Source organism: Dermochelys coriacea, chromosome 6 (assembly GCF_009764565.3).
Source record: "Dermochelys coriacea isolate rDerCor1 chromosome 6, rDerCor1.pri.v4, whole genome shotgun sequence".
NCBI classification, from domain to species: Eukaryota; Metazoa; Chordata; order Testudines; family Dermochelyidae; genus Dermochelys; species Dermochelys coriacea.
Genome location: NC_050073.1, coordinates 83,481,784 through 83,501,545, shown reverse-complemented (window position 1 = coordinate 83,501,545; position 19,762 = coordinate 83,481,784). Strand labels below are relative to the sequence as shown.

The 19,762-nt window shown below is 41.9% G+C and overlaps 1 protein-coding gene across 10 annotated transcripts in view; it reads right to left on the bottom strand.

The window, feature by feature from the left end:
* The window catches only part of MIPOL1 (mirror-image polydactyly 1), a 298,592-nt gene that overhangs the window by 210,346 nt on the left and 68,484 nt on the right, over positions 1-19,762 (bottom strand). For 9 of the 10 annotated variants that reach the window (XM_043516946.1, XM_038406726.2, XM_043516951.1 and 6 more), the window contains one exon: positions 2,406-2,634. In XM_043516946.1, the coding sequence (XP_043372881.1) occupies positions 2,406-2,634 (229 nt within the window). Of the gene's footprint in view, positions 1-2,405; positions 2,635-8,331; positions 8,377-19,762 lie in introns of those variants that run through there. The other variant, XM_043516953.1, reaches the window with a different exon arrangement.

Genomic DNA, 19,762 nt, shown 5'->3' with positions numbered 1-19,762 from the left:
AAATTTACGCTTCATTAACAGTATACCAATGTCTACAAAATATTGTCTTGTAGTCTACCTTTCTAGGACCCAACCCAAAGTAAGATTTTAAAAATTCCTTTTACTCTGTCACCTGTTATTTCCAGATAACTCAGATCTTAGCTCTAATGCAGAACCAATGTAGACATGTTCATGGATTAGGGGAGAAATTCATGGATTATAAGTAACAGGCACAGAAAACTTAAGTTTTATACAATATAACCTATTACCTTTGACATACCAACTCTACAACTTTTCTTGTGTGCGCTATCTTCAAATACAATATATTTCCCAAAAATAAATAGGAGAAAACCAAGGGTGATCTTTCCCAGACAGCTGAAGACCTAGCAAAATATTTTCAAATGTGGCTAAGTGTCTTTGAAGCCGAAATCCCATTTTCAAAAATTTACTTAGACACTACAGTCCCACTGACTTTCAGTGAGACTTCCTAAGTCAATGGCTCCTGATTGCCGAAGTCACTTTTGAAAATGGGATTCAGGCTCCAGAGTCATGAGAGTGCATTTGAAAATTTAACCCCTAGTAAATAAATCAGAGTTTCTCATAAGTACATACACACACGATTACATGAAGGAGTGTTTTACACTCTAATTATAATGAAAATGTAATATAGATTATCATGGGACTCAAAACAGGTCAAGATAAAGAATGGAAAATAATATGGATAAGTCTCCTAAAGGCCTTACAGAATATCTGCATTAAGACAACCAGTGATAAACATATACAGACCCCAGAAATTTTTATTATATATAAACATGAATAGATCAAGGATGAAACTATGGATCGTATCTCCAGCACACAAAGAAACAAATCTTGGATCTACAGAGCCATGGAGAGATCAGCTGCCCCCAGGAATGTGTCGAGAGGACTATGCATGGAATTCTAGGGCTACCGCAGTTGATTCTTGGGCCCGTTCATCACTTTCTATCAAAGACATCCATATTGAGTAGCATGTTAGCACAATTATGTCAAACAAGGATAGCTTGCACTGAAGCAAGAGGGACGCTGTGCAAGTGGTAGGACCAGTTATCAGTTCAACTGGACTCATCAACGTAAGAAGTTGGTATTATGAAGATGAACACAGGAAGCATTATTAACACTGGAAAAAGATAAGAGGGAATCTACATGGAAGGCAGAAAGATGTAAACACGAATCAACTTGTCCCTCCTTTCACCTTTGCTACTGACAATTTAGTCACTTGCCCATCTCACATCTAAGAGTTGCATTTGACCCTTTCACTTCTCTCCTCTCACATCCCAGTATTCACCACTTCTAAAACCATCCTTTCTTTTCAGTCCCCATTGCTAACACCCTGGCTCACACTCCATGCCTCTCTCTGATCTGAACTATAATACAACCACCTAATTCCCAGCCTCCCTGATCCTCCCATCTTCAATCTATCCGCAATTCTGTAGCCACGTTATAATCTCTCTCTCACTCCACAGACCATTCCTCCCTCTCCCATAGCCCCTTAGATTCCTTCTGTGGGAGCTTTCCCCAAAGTGTTATAAATCCTCATCCTAACTTTTAAGGCTTTGCCTACACCTCACCTCCCATCTGCCTTTGATCCCCCAACTCACGCCAGGTGATCTGCCCACTCCTCACCCATCATTGCTCCCTTGGTTTCTCCTCTTCCTATACTTGTCTTAATTCCCATAAACTTAATTCACTCGTGAATGAAAGCCCCTCTTCCCGTGCACCCAACAGCCTCAGTCTCTTCCTTCAAGCCCTCTCTCCAAGACCCATTTCTTTTGCCTTGGTTTTCGTAAGTGGCCTACACTGCTGAGCTCTCTCTCCTGTTGCCCAACCCGATACCCAATTGTAATTAGTGTCAGAACTTCATTTGTGACATAAAGAGACTTTGTTTTAACCATTGCCCCTCATTTTGCTACCCCTTCTTTTCTACAGTTAGCTTCATTTTCACTGTTTGTCTGACGCAGATTTTACCTTCTTTGGGGCACTGACCATGCCTTGTTTAAATTTCAGTAGTGTTTTGTGCAGGTTTATTATAGCCCTAGGTAAATATTTATCAGCACAACAATAGCTTTGGATTAGTGCTTGAGGAAAAATAGCTGAAAGGAATGGGAGACATAGTGGATTCCAAAAGAAGACATGGCTTAGGGGTGTGAGAGCATGGTGACCATTTTTATGAATCCAACACACGAGCAGCCTTACACTCATTCCAAATTACACAGAAAAGCGCCAAATTTTTGGAATTTTCAAAGTCTAAGGGAGTTAGGCACCCAAATACCATTGAATTTTAATGCAAGCTGGGCAGCTAACTCCCTTCATTGCCTTTGAAAATTTTATCCATAATAGTGAAATATTCTCAATCCAGGAAAAAATATATAAAAGAAGCTTGTATTTACCTTGATTCTTCAGCATTACAAGGGGCAATAACATGATCTAGACACACATTCTGGGTGCTAGCACTCTGCATACTGAGTGAGGTGGCTGTTGGCAAATCTGACCGCTTCATTGCTTCAACATTGCCTTGGATGACCAATTCATGTTGTGGTCGTAGGCTTCTTGAAGAATTTGGACAAAGCTGAAATTTCAGACAAAAGTCTTCTCTTTGCTGTTCCAGATTACAAATTTCTATTTGAAGATAAAAATTAACAAAAAGTTCTCCTTGAACTGCCTTTTAAATTGAAGGAAAGCATACACTTAAAATAATTTATGAAGTTTTAAAACCCACCCACACTTTTCTTTGTAACAGAAGGAGGAAACATACCAATTTAGGTCCACTGCTCCCTCATCCTATTGATGGAAGGAGAGGAGTGTATCCAAAGCACTGACTCAGGAGATCAGTCCATATTCAGGAGTTACGGGTTTTCACTGGATATTTCACATGCAAGTCAAAAATTTCTCCCCATTTCCTGATTTCTCTCCCCTCTCAATTACTTATTAACAGGATAGATCATTGGTCCTTACAAATGACCTGCAATAGCCAGGGTAAGCATGTATTACAGCACGTTATGAGCCTGATTCTCATTTACACTAAGGCCTCTTGACTTCAAAGCTTACGTTAATTTTCCTCTTAGCTCCCAAAGCACCTGGCTCCACTCAGCTCTCCAGCTTCTATAGAAATATGATACTCCAGCATGTGCTATGATAGTTTTGCCACCACAATTTGTGGAAGTCAGCTGGAATATGCAGACAGTGCATGTCAGTGCATCATTCATCCAGACAGTTTAACAATATTTGCAAATCTTCAGAAGCAGGTATACTCTTAGCTATCTGTTTTATGTAGATTAAATAGAGACTACTAAGAGTTTCTATTTCTAAAACTTCTTGAGGAGGGTTTTGGTTTTGTGTCACTGTTGTTTATTAAGATCACTTTTATTCTATACATACTGTACTTTAATCAGACTCATTATTTCCCCTCAAAACGGACACAAGAAAAAACTGTCTATACCCTGTTACTGTTCTAGGAATAGCCTTAAAATACCCATTAAACAAACCCAGGATACTGTACTGCATATAAAACAGAGAAGCAGAGACTTTAATCCAAGAATATTCAAATAAAGTAATTCCCTAAAATCTGTTGAAATTGTGGAACCCTTTCTTTCCTGAGGAAGGATTAGCAATGATACACAGTCACTTGCTGCAAACTCTGCCTCAGCACTGGGGTTGAAGCTTGCTCCCTCAGGTTAGGCTATCGCAGCACTATTATGGAACTTACGCAGGACAGGCAGGACTCCTGAATCAGGTGTGCACTACTGCTCATTGTCCCACGCACCCCTGATTTCTGACTGGCCGTTCATTGAAACTGCTGCTGGATTTATGAGCTATTGGCAGAAAGTGGTTCAACCTCTTTCTCCCTGCTACAATACAAAGCAAAGGTTTCAGAGTAGCAGCCATGTTAGTCTGTATTCGCAAAAAAAAAGGAGTACTTGTGGCACCTTAGAGACTAACAAATTTATTAGAGCATAAGCTTTTGTGACCTACAGCTCACTTCATCGGATGCATTTGGTGGAAAAAACAGAGGGGAGACTGATATACACACACAGAGAACATGAAATAATGGGTTTATCATACACACTGTAAGGAGAGTGATCACTTAAGATAAGCCATCACCAGCAAGGAGGGGGGGAAGGAGGAAAACCTTTCATGGTGACAAGCAAGGTAGGCTATTTCCAGCAGTTAACAAGAATATCTGAGGAACAGTGGGGGATGGGGTGGGGTGGGGGGGAGAAATAACATGGGGAAATAGTTTTACTTTGTGTAATGACTCATCCATTCCCAGTCTCTATTCAAGCCTAAGTTAATTGTATCCAGTTTGCAAATTAATTCCAATTCAGCAGTCTCTCGTTGGAGTCTGTTTTTGATGCTTTTTTGTTGAAGGATAGCCACTCTTAGGTCTGTAATCGAGTGACCAGAGAGACTGAAGTGTTCTCCAACTGGTTTTTGAATGTTATAATTCTTGACGTCTGATTTGTGTCATTCATTCTTTTACGTAGAGACTGTCCAGTTTGGCCAATGTACATGGCAGAGGGGCATTGCTGGCACATGATGGCATATATCACATTAGTAGATGCACAGGTGAATGAGCCTCTGATAGTGCGGCTGATGTGATTAGGCCCTATGATGGTGTCACCTGAATAGATATGTGGACAGAGTTGGCAACAGGCTTTGTGGCAAGGATAGGTTCCTGGGTTAGTGGTTCTGTTGTGTGGTGTGCGGTTGCTGGTGAGTATTTGCTTCACATTGGGGGGCTGTCTGTAAGCAAGGACTGGCCTGTCTCCCAAGATCTGTGAGAGTGATGGGTCGTCCTTCAGGATAGGTTGTAGATCCTTGATGATACATTGGAGAGGTTTTAGTTGGGGGCTGAAGGTGATGGTTAGTGGCGTTCTGTTATTTTCTTTGTTGGGCCTGTCCTGTAGTAGGTGACTTCTGGGTACTCTTCTGGCTCTGTCAATCTGTTTCTTCACTTCAGCAGGTGGGTATTGTAGTTGTAGGATTGCATGATAGAGATCTTGTAGGTGTTTGTCTCTGTCTGAGGGGTTGGAGCAAATGCGGTTATATCGTAGAGCTTGGCTGTAGACAATGGATCGAGTGGTATGATCTGGATGAAAGCTAGAGGCATGTAGGTAGGAATAGCGGTCAGTAGGTTTCCGATATAGGGTGGTGTTTATGTGACCATCGCTTATTAGCACCGTAGTGTCCAGGAAGTGGATCTCTTGTGTGGACTGGTCCAGGCTGAGGTTGATGGTGGGATGGAAATTGTTGAAATCATGGTGGAATTCCTCAAGGGCTTCTTTTCCATGGGTCCAGATGATGAAGATGTCATCAATGTAGCGCAAGTAGATAGGGGCATTAGGGGACAAGAGCTGAGGAAGCGTTGTTCTAAGTCAGCCATAAAAATGTTGGCATACTGTGGGGCCATGTGGCCATCGCAATGCCGCTGACTTGAAGGTATACATTGTCCCCAAATGTGAAATAGTTATGGGTGAGGACAAAGTCACAAAGTTCAGCCACCAGGTTAGCCGTGACATTATCGGGGATACTGTTCCTGACGGCTTGTAGCCCATCTTTGTGTGGAATGTTGGTGTAGAGGGCTTCTACATCCATAGTGGCTAGGATGGTGTTTTTAGGAAGATCACCAACGGACTGTAGTTTCCTCAGGTAGTCAGTGGTGTCTCGAAGATAGCTGGGGGTGCTGGTAATGTAGGGCCTGAGGAGGGAGTCTACATAGCCAGACAATCCTGCTGTCAGGGTGCCAATGCCTGAGATGATGGGGCCTCCAGGATTTCCAGGTTTATGGATCTTGGGTAGCAGATAGAATACCCCAGGTTGGGGTTCTAGGGGTGTGTCTGTGTGGATTTGTTCTTGTGCTTTTTCAGGGAGTTTCTTGAGCAAATGCTGTAGTTTCTTTTGGTAACTCTCAGTGGGATCAAAGGGTAATTGTAGAAAGTGGTGTTGGAGAGCCTCTTGTTCATACTCCGACCTATTCATGATGACGACAGCACCTCCTTTGTCAGCCTTTTTGATTTTGATGTCAGAGTTGTTTCTGAGGCTGTGGATGGCATTGTGTTCTGCATGGCTGAGGTTATGGGGCAAGCGATGCTGCTTTTCCACAATTTCAGCTGGAAATCTGTCAACTTCATGAAAAAACTCGTACAGATACAGACACACATCATCTTCCTCTCCAAATGCAAACAGATGGACATCATACCGAAAGGACTGAAGGTAAAAAATCCATTACAATCTACATACCACACAGACTATGCTGACAGCTTGTACCACACACTCTCAAAGAAACTGCGGAACCACCTGATCAACATCCTCTACAGCAAACAGGGAAAGATTAAGAATGAGCTCTCAAAACTGGATACTCTCATAAAGAACCAACCTTCCACACAAACTTCCTTGTGGCTGGACTTTACAAAAACTAGACAAGCCATTTACAACACACACTTTGCTTCTCTACAAAAGAAAAAGGACACTAAGCTATCTAAACTACTACATGCCACAAGGGGCCACAACAGTGGTTCCGTAACACGCCCAGCAATATTGTTAATCTATCCAACTATACTCTTAGCCCAGCAGAAGAATCTGTCCTATCTCGGGGCCTCTTCTTTTGCCCCTCCACCCCCACGAACATGATACAGTTCTGAGGTGACCTAGAATCCTATTTTCGATGTCTCCGACTCAAGGAATATTTCCAACACACCTCTGACAACATATTAACCCACAGAGACCTTCCTACCAACACTACAAAAAGAAGGATTCTGGGTGGACTCCTCCTGAAGGTCGAAACAGCAGCCACTAGCCATCACCTTCAGCCCCCAATTAAAACCTCTCCAACGCATCATCAAGGATCTACAACCTATCCTGAAGGACGACCCATCACTCTCACAGATCTTGGGAGACAGGCCAGTCCTTGCTTATAGACAGCCCCCCAATCTGAAGCAAATACTCACCAGCAACCACACACCACACAAAAGAACCACCAACCCAGGAACCTATCCTTGCAACAAAGCCCGTTGCCAACTCTGTCCACATATCTATTCAGGGGACACCATCATAGGGCCTAATCACATCAGCCACACTATCAGAGGCTCATTCACCTGCGCATCTACTAATGTGATATATGCCATCATGTGCCAGCAATGCCCCTCTGCCATGTACATTGGTCAAACTGGACAGTCTCTACGTAAAAGAATGAATGGACACAAATCAGACGTCAAGAATTATAACATTCAAAAACCAGTTGGAGAACACTTCAATCTCTCTGGTCACTCGATTACAGACCTAAGAGTGGCTATCCTTCAACAAAAAAGCTTCAAAAACAGACTCCAACGAGAGACTGCTGAATTGGAATTAATTTGCAAACTGGATACAATTAACTTAGGCTTGAATAGAGACTGGGAATGGATGAGTCATTACACAAAGTAAAACTATTTCCCCATGTTATTTCTCCCCCCCCCCCCATCCCCCACTGTTCCTCAGATATTCTTGTTAACTACTGGAAATAGCCTACCTTGCTTGTCACCATGAAAGGTCCCCCCCCCCCCCCCCCCCGCTGGTGATGGCTTATCTTAAGTGATCACTCTCCTTACAATGTGTATGATAAACCCATTGTTTCATGTTCTCTGTGTGTGTATATCAATCTCCCCTCTGTTTTTTCCACCAAATGCATTCGATGAAGTGAGCTGTAGCTCACGAAAGCTTATGTTCTAATAAATTTGTTAGTCTCTAAGGTGCCACAAGTACTCCTTTTCTTTTTGAGAATACAAAGCAAAGGAAGACCTCGCTGTAATGAACAAGGCAGAGCAGAGACACTGAGTACAGATCTTGCCCCCACTAGGGTGTGGGACATTCTGGATATATTCAGTCACTATTAGCTAGAGAACTAAGGTAATGGGAGTTTTTATTGCCTTTAAACCCTTGTTGTGGGGGCAGGGGGGCATCCCTTTTTGGTTGTGTAACCACTAAAGGGAGTTCTCCTTGAACTACCTTTAATTGCTTCCCTATCTACCAAAGTACACACTGACGAATCTTGTCTGCAAATGCATTGTCTCCTCCACTTCTCCTACTTTAGACACCCTTTGCTTTGCATACAAAGTAATACAAACCACCCTCCTGCACATTATAGGATGGGTGCTGCATTACTGAAATTGGTACTTGCTTTCAATAGTTTGGTTCAACCTCAGGCAATTATTTTCTTTCTGTAGTCTAGCAGTAGACTCCATAACTAGTCTTTATTTGAAACACCTCAGGCAGGGATGGGTTAGTGACTGCGATGAACTCTCCAACCACCACACACCTACTTTTTATTATTTGTATTACTTTTGGGCCTCGAAGCCTCAGTCATGGATTAGGGCTCCCTAGGAACTGTACAAACACAGGACAAAAAGATGGTTCCTGTTCTAAAACGCTTATCATCCAAGTATATAACAAGCTAATCAGCCTCTGTAGTTACACTGGGACAGATCAAAATTTCAAGACATCTCAGCCCTCATGCTCCAGGGCATAAGGTGATCGATAGCAGAGGTTTTCCTTTTCCTATTTTTCACATCTGCAGCTTTTAAACCTCACCAATGTATGTACTGAGTTCTTGCAGGAGGGTGACCTGAATTGTACTGTTTAGGGCAGTAGTAGGGTGGTGCTCTCTGATTCCCAATCTAGATATGGTTAGGATTTGGAAATCTATGTCTCCTTTGAGTCACCAGCAAAGCCAGTCATCATTGTGATGGATTCAAATTTGCATGGGACGTTTCTATTAGCTGGTCTTAGGGCCTGTAATTGATCTGGCTTGAGGGATGCTTATGGGACCTGGTCCTTCCTTGCTGGTTTTATAAGACAGAGAGGAAAGGTTTCAGCCTCCCCCGCTCAGAATTGGAAGGACTATCTGTCCTGGGGCATTAAGGGTGAAGTTGTTGCTTGTTCAATAAAGCTGCATCCTTTCTTTGCCAAGGCACTACATCTGTGTCATTGTCCTCATTTGAGCGTGTCTGGACTAGAGTGCTTTAAGGAAAACTTTGTAAATGCAGTCAGGTTTACTGTGTATTGTGACTTTTATCAATTTCAGAAATATTTTATTCACCAAATAAGCATGACCATTTGTCCTAGCTACAGAACCATCCTCAACTCCCTAACTAATAATGTAAACCCTGGGGCTGATGCAAGATGGTAACTTGGCTTATTGCTAAATTATGCAACAATATGGATCATTGCCCACCTTGGGTGTGTTACTTCATGCCTCCTGTGCATTCTAAGGTGTACATTAATCAGTACTAGTGCACAGACACAATAGACACTGAAAGTATATGTGTAAGCAGGCTGCATGAAGAGTGCCACGGATGGGACTCACAGCATTTTTTTAGACATTCTGGAATATATTTTCATTGAAGTGGTACCACAACATGGATTTTGAGTCTTCTTGCATAGGCCAACCAACCTTTTTTCTATATAAATTCCATATTAATATTTCACTGCAAAGGTGAAACCAAACAGCTGATCATCAATTTATCTTGAATGAATGCTCATTCATGTTGAGGGAAGGGGGGGCAAATGTTAAAAAGGGATATAAAGACACTAGAATTGAAGCTGGCAGGTCTGTGGGGTGAAGAGGAATCAAGGAATCCCTGTTGAGGTTACAGGGACAAACCATCCCGATGAGTCGAAAGAATAGTAAATATGGCAGGCGACCAGCTTGGCTTAATGGTGAAATCCTAGCGGATCTTAAACATAAAAAAGAAGCTTACAAGAAGTGGAAGGTTGGACATATGACCAGGGAAGAGTATAAAAATATTGCTCGAGCATGTAGGAAAGATATCAGGAGGGCCAAATCGCACCTGGAGCTGCAGCTAGCAAGAGATGTCAAGAGTAACAAGAAGGGTTTCTTCAGGTATGTTGGCAACAAGAAGAAAGCCAAGGAAAGTGTGGGCCCCTTACTGAATGAGGGAGGCAAGCTAGTGACAGAGGATGTGGAAAAAGCTAATGTACTCAATGCTTTTTTTGCCTCTGTTTTCACTAACAAGGTCAGCTCCCAGACTGCTGTGCTGGGCATCACAAAATGGAGAAGAGATGGCCAGCCCTCTGTAGAGATAGAGGTGGTTAGGGACTATTTAGAAAAGCTGGACGTGCACAAGTCCATGGGGCCGGACGAATTGCATCCGAGAGTGCTGAAGGAATTGGCGGCTGTGATTGCAGAGCCCTTGGCCATTATCTTTGAAAACTCGTGGCGAACGGGGGAAGTCCCGGACGACTGGAAAAAGGCTAATGTAGTGCCCATCTTTAAAAAAGGGAAGAAGGAGGATCCTGGGAACTACAGGCCAGTCAGCCTCACCTCAGTCCCTGGAAAAATCATGGAGCAGGTCCTCAAAGAATCAATCCTGAAGCACTTAGAGGAGAGGAAAGTGATCAGGAACAGTCAGCATGGATTCACCAAGGGAAGGTCATGCCTGACTAATCTAATCGCCTTTTATGATGAGATTACTGGTTCTGTGGATGAAGGGAAAGCAGTGGATGTATTGTTTCTTGACTTTAGCAAAGCTTTTGACACGGTCTCCCACAGCATTCTTGTCAGCAAGTTAAGGAAGTATGGGCTGGATGAATGCACTATAAGGTGGGTAGAAAGCTGGCTAGATTGTCGGGCTCAACGGGTAGTGATCAATGGCTCCATGTCTAGTTGGCAGCCGGTGTCAAGTGGAGTGCCCCAGGGGTCGGTCCTGGGGCCCGTTTTGTTCAATATCTTCATAAATGATCTGGAGGATGGTGTGGATTGCACTCTCAGCAAATTTGCGGATGATACTAAACTGGGAGGAGTGGTAGATACGCTGGAGGGGAGGGATAGGATACAGAAGGACCTAGACAAATTGGAGGATTGGGCCAAAAGAAATCTAATGAGGTTCAATAAGGATAAGTGCAGGGTCCTGCACTTAGGATGGAAGAATCCAATGCACCGCTACAGACTAGGGACCGAATGGCTCGGCAGCAGTTCTGCGGAAAAGGACCTAGGGGTGACAGTGGACGAGAAGCTGGATATGAGTCGGCAGTGTGCCCTTGTTGCCAAGAAGGCCAATGGCATTTTGGGATGTATAAGTAGGGGCATAGCGAGCAGATCGAGGGACGTGATCGTTCCCCTCTATTCGACACTGGTGAGGCCTCATCTGGAGTACTGTGTCCAGTTTTGGGCCCCACACTACAGGAAGGATGTGGATAAATTGGAAAGAGTACAGCGAAGGGCAACAAAAATGATTAGGGGTCTAGAGCACATGACTTATGAGGAGAGGCTGAGGGAGCTGGGATTGTTTAGTCTGCAGAAGAGAAGAATGAGGGGGGATTTGATAGCTGCTTTCAACTACCTGAAAGGGGGTTTCAAAGAGTATGGCTCTAGACTGTTCTCAATGGTAGCAGATGACAGAACGAGGAGTAATGGTCTCAAGTTGCAATGGGGGAGGTTTAGATTGGATATTAGGAAAAACTTTTTCACTAAGAGGGTGGTGAAACACTGGAATGCGTTACCTAGGGAGGTGGTAGAATCTCCTTCCTTAGAGGTTTTTAAGGTCAGGCTTGACAAAGCCCTGGCTAGGATGATTTAACTGGGACTTGGTCCTGCTTTGAGCAGGGGGTTGGACTAGATGACCTTCTGGGGTCCCTTCCAACCCTGATATTCTATGATTCTATGATTCTATGATTCTAAGAAAGTTAAAGGGGAATTGGTTTGTGTTGAGAATAAAGTGGAGGGAAATTTAGCATGTTTAACTTGGGAGTGATGGAGGGTGAAACAAGTAGTAAACATGTAACCAAAAAAATAAGAGCCTACCATATAAATGCATCCTTCCCCCTAGTCCTCCTCTGTCTTTGTCTTTTTAAATTGAGGAAAGGACCATGACTTCCTCTGTGCATGGAAAACACCTAGCAGTTTTTGAGCACTGCCACAGTCTAAGCTACAGCAGTCATTACTATTTCTATCATCACTGAAATGACAGAGACATTGGGGCGGGGAAGCAGACTACTGGAGAATCCTGTAGTTACACAGACAATAAAAGAAAAGGGGAGATATGCTGGTTTAAAACTGGTGATACGTAGCCCTCTGGGACTTCCCAACACTCCACTTACTATACTCAGCTAGTCAGCACTTAGTTTGTCAGGAAATATCTGGGGACCTACATATATGTAAAGGGAAAGGAAAGAACTGATCAGACAGTAGGGTAGGTAAGATAGGAGTAACTTCAGATACAGAAGTGATACAGGCATACAAATTGAATAATAACATTCAGCAAATCATAACCTTTCCAAGAGAGGACAGAGATGGCCAAGAGGGATGGAAATTAGACAAAGGAAGGAAGAGGGAAGACAGAGAGAAAGACAAAGAGCAATATACATTCTAGAATATGAACTAAGCTTTTTTTGGAAAGCAGATTACTAAATTACAAGCTCATGGGTCCATGCTATCATTGTTAAAGGGACACTCAGGTTGAAAATCATATTAAAAACCCCATACTTTAAAAAAAACCCCAAATTTCCATACTTATGGTATCAACAGCAAGCTTAGATGATTAAAAAAAGAATGTTAATAAAATCTATATTAACTTTTCATTATTTATTCTGTTTACGCCCTCTTCCCCCTTCCTTTCCGCCCCCCCTCCCCCAGTTTGAACAACAAGAAGTCTAGTTTCACCCAGGCCTGGCTTACACTTAAAATGTAGTTCGACATAGCTATGTCACTCAGCAATGTGAAAAATCCACGCCTCCGAGCAACGTAGCAATGCTACGTAGACCCCACTGTAGATGGAGCTAGGCTGATGGAAGAATGCTTTCAGTGACCTAGCTAATATCGCCCAGGAAAACCCCTTCCATGAGTGGAGGCTGTGTCTATGCTATGGCAGAACTATAACACCATATAGTCCCCATAGTAAAGAAATACTCTCAATCTGTTTCTAGTTTGCATACACTAGCACAAAGCTACAATATTTGAGACATTGAGCAAATGTTCATTTGTTTAAAAAGAAATATAAAATCTATTCCCACTGGAATATTAAAAAAAAGAAAGAAACCTTTATAGGGGTATTACAAATACTTATTCCACCACCACTGACCACAATACACATATCTGGTCAAATTTGAAAGTCCAGATATTTATATCAAACCAAAGACAACCAATCTATGCAATGTCCAGGTGCTAATATCAGGCAATAAACCATCACCTAAAAGCTTCACTGCAACCCTTCCCTCTCATTTTTGCGGCAGTGATTGATCTTGTTACTTTATTATTGATTTGTCAGAAAAGTCCAAACCAAGTTTAACTTTCGTGGGGTGGTGGAAAAGAAATTTCTAAAAATTTCCCGTGACCTGCAACAATCCAGATGTTCCTGCTTCAGAAATTTCACCAGCGCTGTACGTTTGGGTTGAAACAAGATGTTTGTTCTGACAAGACAATTACCATCATTATCTTCAAGCAATATCAGCTGAACCATTTCAGCTGAAAATAGACTAAAGTGTTTGTGATGTGTCATTCCCTATTCTTTATGAAAATACAGTTATGATATGAATATGCAAAAAGAAAAGGAGTACTTGTGGCACCTTAGAGACTAACAAATTTATTTGAGCATAAGCTTTCCTGAGCTACAGCTCACTTCATCGGATGAAGTGAGCTGTAGCTCACGAAAGCTTATGCTCAAATAAATTTGTTAGTCTCTAAGGTGCCACAAGTACTCCTTTTCTTTTTGCGAATACAGACTAACACGGCTGCTACTCTGAAACCTGTCGATATGAATACGACATAACTGAGATATACTTTGTGCAAGATGGCTCATGTATCATTGGAAAGGTTATGATTTGCTGAATGTTATTATCCAATTTGTATGCCTGTAGTGAGCTGTAGCTCACGAAAGCTTATGCTCTAATAAATTTGTTAGTCTCTAAGGTGCCACAAGTACTCCTTTTCTTTTTGCGAATACAGACTAACACGGCTGCTACTCTGAAACATGGGGAAATAGTTTTACTTTGTGTAATGACTCATCCATTCCCAGTCTCTATTCAAGCCTAAGTTAATTGTATCCAGTTTGCAAATTAATTCCAATTCAGCAGTCTCTCGTTGGAGTCTGTTTTTGAAGCTTTTTTGTTGAAGGATAGCCACTCTTAGGTCTGTGATCGAGTGACCAGAGAGATTGAAGTGTTCTCCAACTGGTTTTTGAATGTTATAATTCTTGACGTCTGATTTGTGTCCATTCATTCTCTTACGTAGAGACTGTCCAGTTTGGCCAATGTACATGGCAGAGGGGCATTGCTGGCACATGATGGCATATATCACATTGGTAGATGCGCAGGTGAACGAGCCTCTGATAGTGTGGCTGATGTGATTAGGCCCTATGATGGTATCCCCTGAATAGATATGTGGACAGAGTTGGCAACGGCCTTTGTGGCAAGGATAGGTTCCTGGGTTAGTGGTTCTGTTGTGTGGTGTGTGGTTGCTGGTGAGTATTTGCTTCAGATTGGGGGGCTGTCTGTAAGCAAGGACTGGTCTGTCTCCCAAGATCTGTGAGAGTGATGGCTCGTCCTTCAGGATAGGTTGTAGATCCTTGATGATGGGTTGGAGAGGTTTTAGTTGGGGGCTGAAGGTGATGGCTAGTGGCGTTCTGTTGTTTTCTTTGTTGGGCCTGTCCTGTAGTAGGTGACTTCTGGGTACTCTTCTGGCTCTGTCAATCTGTTTCTTCACTTCAGCAGGTGGGTATTGTAGTTGTAGGAATGCATGATAGAGATCTTGTAGGTTTTGTCTCTGTCTGAGGGGTTGGAGCAAATGCGGTTATATCGTAGTGCTTGGCTGTAGACAATGGATCGAGTGGTATGATCTGGATGAAAGCTAGAGGCATGTAGGTAGGAATAGCGGTCAGTAGGTTTCCGATATAGGGTGGTGTTTATGTGACCATCGCTTATTAGCACCGTAGTGTCCAGGAAGTGGATCTCTTGTGTGGACTGGTCCAGGCTGAGGTTGATGGTGGGATGGAAATTGTTGAAATCATGGTGGAATTCCTCAAGGGCTTCTTTTCCATGGGTCCAGATGATGAAGATGTCATCAATGTAGCGCAAGTAGAGTAGGGGCATTAGGGGACGAGAGCTGAGGAAGCGTTGTTCTAAGTCAGCCATAAAAATGTTGGCATACTGTGGGGCCATGCAGGTACCCATCGCAGTGCCGCTGATTTGAAGGTATACATTGTCACCAAATGTGAAATAGTTATGGGTCAGGACAAAGTCACAAAGTTCAGCCACCAGGTTAGCCGTGACATTATCGGGGATACTGTTCCTGACGGCTTGTAGCCCATCTTTGTGTGGAATGTTGGTGTAGAGGGCTTCTACATCCATAGTGGCTAGGATGGTGTTTTTAGGAAGATCACCAATGGACTGTAGTTTCCTCAGGATGTGGAAACCTCAGTGGTGTCTCGAAGATAGCTGGGAGTGCTGGTAACGAAAACTTTGTGACTTTGTCCTCACCCATAACTATTTCACATTTCCAAAATGCAATTTGACTGTACATTATTGCACTTCTACTATACAATATATTAAGTCTTATGGAAAAGACAACACTTCAGCTTGAATCTTGTAACTAACCCATTTTTAATAGATGCAAAAGAAACCAGTACCATGGCTGGGTAACTTCAGGATCAGAAAGAAATGAATCAGCATTTTTTGTCAAGGCCAACATATACACATATTACCTCTGAAATGTCTACCAAACAGAATGTCTGCAAGAGAACCAGATTGCTAAACAGCTCACCCCCTTTCTGAATAGAGGTCCTATATCCTGAAAAAGAGGGCAAAGCTCATATAAAAGGGTTTTACTTGAATAAACAAGCAGTGAAACAAAATGACCCTGAGGGAAGGAATCTACTTCTGTTGCTTGGTGTAGGCGGGGAGGAGCAGGGAGTTTTTGGGCTGTATGCAAGGATCTACATATGCCTGCTTTCTCCTCCCTTATTCCCACTGGGGTCATCACAAGCGCAGTATGTATGAGGTTGCAAAGTACCTTGGCAAAGAGCTTCTACTACTTTTTGATGTCCTCTACTAAGTTGACATGCCTCTTACTCAGTGCTGTTGTCCTTTATATTTGTGCAAACCAGAAGTCTTCAAGATTTAGCCCAAATAAATTAGTGAGAAGATGGAGAAGGACTTGGGAAATTCAGTGCAAGTAGATAATGAAAGTAATTCCAACTTCTGTTTGGCAAAATTGTAACAGCTGGTTCAAGCATTTAATACAGAATATTGCTACAGGATCAGCATCTCCCATTTTCAAAATAAAAGCCTCAGATTACCTCAGCCTAGGGGTTTTAGCATATACTGGCCTAAGTTGATCGTTTTATTGACCTAATAGTCATAGTATTGAGTGTCTAAGGTGGCATTTGTCTAGGAGCACCAGACTATTATCCTGCAACTGTCCTTTATTGACACTCTCTTTTAATTTGGCCCTATTATGTATTTTCCTTGTGTCTGGACCACTGAATGGATCTTAATATGCTTTTTACTAGGACTCCATACGAGGCCTAATAGCATCACCTGTGCAGAGTTCAGAGCAGCTCCATGGGGAGGCTGGGATCTGCAGCCACAGAAGTTTAGGGACATCCGGAGGCTCGGATCACACTCAATGTGTCACTTATTTGAATCCATTCCCCTTCTTGTAACTCCACCTAGCCTGACTTCCACTTCCAGCCAGGCCCTTGAGAATTACATCAGGGAAAGTGCTGCGCAGGTGCAGTATATCCCAATTCCCTCATCTGTCCCTAATTGTCAGCCTGGTAAAGAATGAACAGGCCACAAGGCCTGAATACAGTCACAGAGTTCACAACTGATGCAAGTGAGGGAGAAGAGACCCCCATTAGGCTGAAGACCCTAAAATCCCTGGCAATTCACTGGGACAGGTGACGGTCTCTTAAGGAATTCCTCCAAACACAACGCAAGGCAGATTTAGTGTGGTGTTTGTTTTCTTTTGAAAACACACATATTTAAGAAACTGTAGGTTGATGGCCTGTCATCTCTGCCCATGGAGGATTCAGTGCCACATCTAGGGTCTTTATTCAAGCATAGTTTTATTCTCCAAAATACAATTTAGGCAAACCTTGAACACAGATACAAGATTTTTCCTCTTTATCCCTCTTAGTCCATCTTGCTTCAGAGTCGACCATAGTCTCCCTCTTGTTGCTCCTCATTCCTCCTCCAAGCCATCTGCTTAGGAGTTGCCCTTCTCCAGGGCCTGTCAGAGGAGCCAGCTCCTCTACTAACTGAGCTCTATCTCACTCTTTGTAGATTCCTCATTCCTCTGACTCCTTCCCAGCTGGGTCAATAATTGAACAGGGTCATTTGATCTTTAGCCCATCAGGATCAGCTGGGAGGATCACAAGTGAGGCTAGCCCTGACTCCTCTGAAAGAGCTAGTCCTCTGTGACAGGGACCCATTAATAATAATATCACTTAGCTCTTCTATAGATAGCACTTTTCATCAGTAGAAATCAAAGCCCTTGCATTAAAGAAGGTCAGTCTCATCCCCATTTCCAGATGTGGTAACTGGGGCACAAACACAGGAAGTGAGACTTGCCCAATGTTACCCACACGCCAGTAGCAGAAATGGGCATAGAACCCAGGTCTTTTGAATTCCACTCCAGTGCTCTGTCCACTACTTCATTTTTGGCCCTTCTCCTTGCCCCCTTCTATTCTGGTGACGTTTAGAGATTACTACCACACTAAGTTTCTCTTTTCTTTTTCATTGGCTTCATTAGGACCTTAAGAGACACAACACGATGGAGCCAAAGAATAATGATTTTTTTAAAAACAGTGAACATGGAATAATGTTTCCCTATCAAGGAATAAAGAGGAAATTCAAATCATGATAGTGGTATTCTTCCAAAACTCAGGACGGCCATAACTTTCATTAACATGCCAGATCACAGTACGATCTGTCACAAAAACACCTAGAGGCACATTTACAAACTTTTTATAATTTTTAATGGTTTGTGTAAAAATAATTATCCTCTTAATTAAAATGAAATTGTAATTCTCAAACATATAATTTTTCAAGTACCAAAACTGCTTTGACAGATAGTTGCATTAGTACAGCGCTGCAGTTTAAGGGCTGAGGCTTTTCTGGTTTTGGTTTGCATTTTCAAAGAGTCCAAAATGGTGATGAAATGGACAGAAATTTTTGTTAAAACAAGAAAGTTTTTTGCTAATAGTTCACAAAGCAAAACTTGTATAAGTTTTATTCTGAAATGTCACTTATTTCACATGATAAAAAAACTTTAAAATAACTTTTGAAAAAGTCAGATGTCCTTTATCTGCTAGAATATAGACAAAACTCAAAGTGTAATGGTTCATTTCTTTAAATCTTGATGGAATCTAAAGAGAATACTGAATTCATTCTCTGTAAGCAACTTAAAGAAGGACATCTGTGTTACTTAGAATGCTTCTTTATCTCACCTGTACTTGTTTGGAATCCAGGTAACACCCTTTAGAAAGAAAGAAATTGAGAGAGCTTAAGAACTGTTGGAGTTATTCCAGCAGAATGGCAATTTTTACAATCCTCCAAGGACACTGGTTATTTTAGCTATTATATTTTCTCTCTCACTTTCTCTCTCATTATTAGCCTTTTACTATCTTTCTTTGCATACAAAATGCTGAAGTAAATGGGAAGACTTAAATATTTACAAGATTGAGCACTTCTTTTAAAGATGTGTCAAAATTGCACTACCATTATTTGGTATTCACTGCAGTTAATCATGATGCAATTATTAATAGGTAAATATGACATATTTCCTTTGGCATTCCATTCTCATTTTTCAATTAACATTTAAAAAAATACTAGCATTTTAGAAGAAAAACGATTTTTGTTGTATTGGTTTCTTTCTTATTCTAAAAGCAATTTTAGATTCTGAACACATCAAAATAGCAGAATCTCTAGTCAGACACTAAGTGGGATTCACTGAAACACAATGTTAGTTCTAATGGATGGATGATTGTGTTTGGTCTTTTGAAACTTTGAAGTATAGGTAAGTCTTGATCACACAAATTAATAAATCCTAAAGCTGGAGTTAACAATAACCATTACACCCAAATTCTGCAGCTTAGCCCAGCCAATTTTTCAAAAGGTCAGGTTGTGAACTGGAGAAGATCAGGGAGGTCCACCGCATAGCTTTGTTGCCAGGCATCTCTCGTCTGGATTGTTGCAGGCATTTATTAGTATTCGTCAGCAGACTCAACAAAGCAAACAAGAAATTCAAGCACGAATAATAAAATGAAATGCTGCTATATAACCCTTTGTCATTCAGCAAATATGGGACTTTTTAGCTACATTGTTCCTAAACCTGGGTTACTACTTTAATTTTTCTCCACAGTGCTGACTGAATGAGTATGCATGTGTGTTAAATGCAGAGCTCCCTTAACAACTGCAGGACTGCCATTTAATCTGTTGGTAGATGGACCATTTCCTGTGGGAACTCTAGCTATGACTTCCAGATCCACCAAATAAATCTCAGATTAAGATTCCAAATGAAACCTGCCTTTGGCAGATAAAAAATGTCAAGATGGATATAAACAGTAAAATTATAAATTATCTAGGTGTTGCACGATGACTTTATGTGCGTTTTTTGTTTACACTTTCCCCGATATCACAACTATACAAGGCATTCATCAAATGTCACACTTTCATAATATTGGAGGCATCATTAAAACTGTTTGGCTAAGGACCTTGAAGTATTTAAGCAGTAGCTCAAAAGTATATTTGTGCAAAG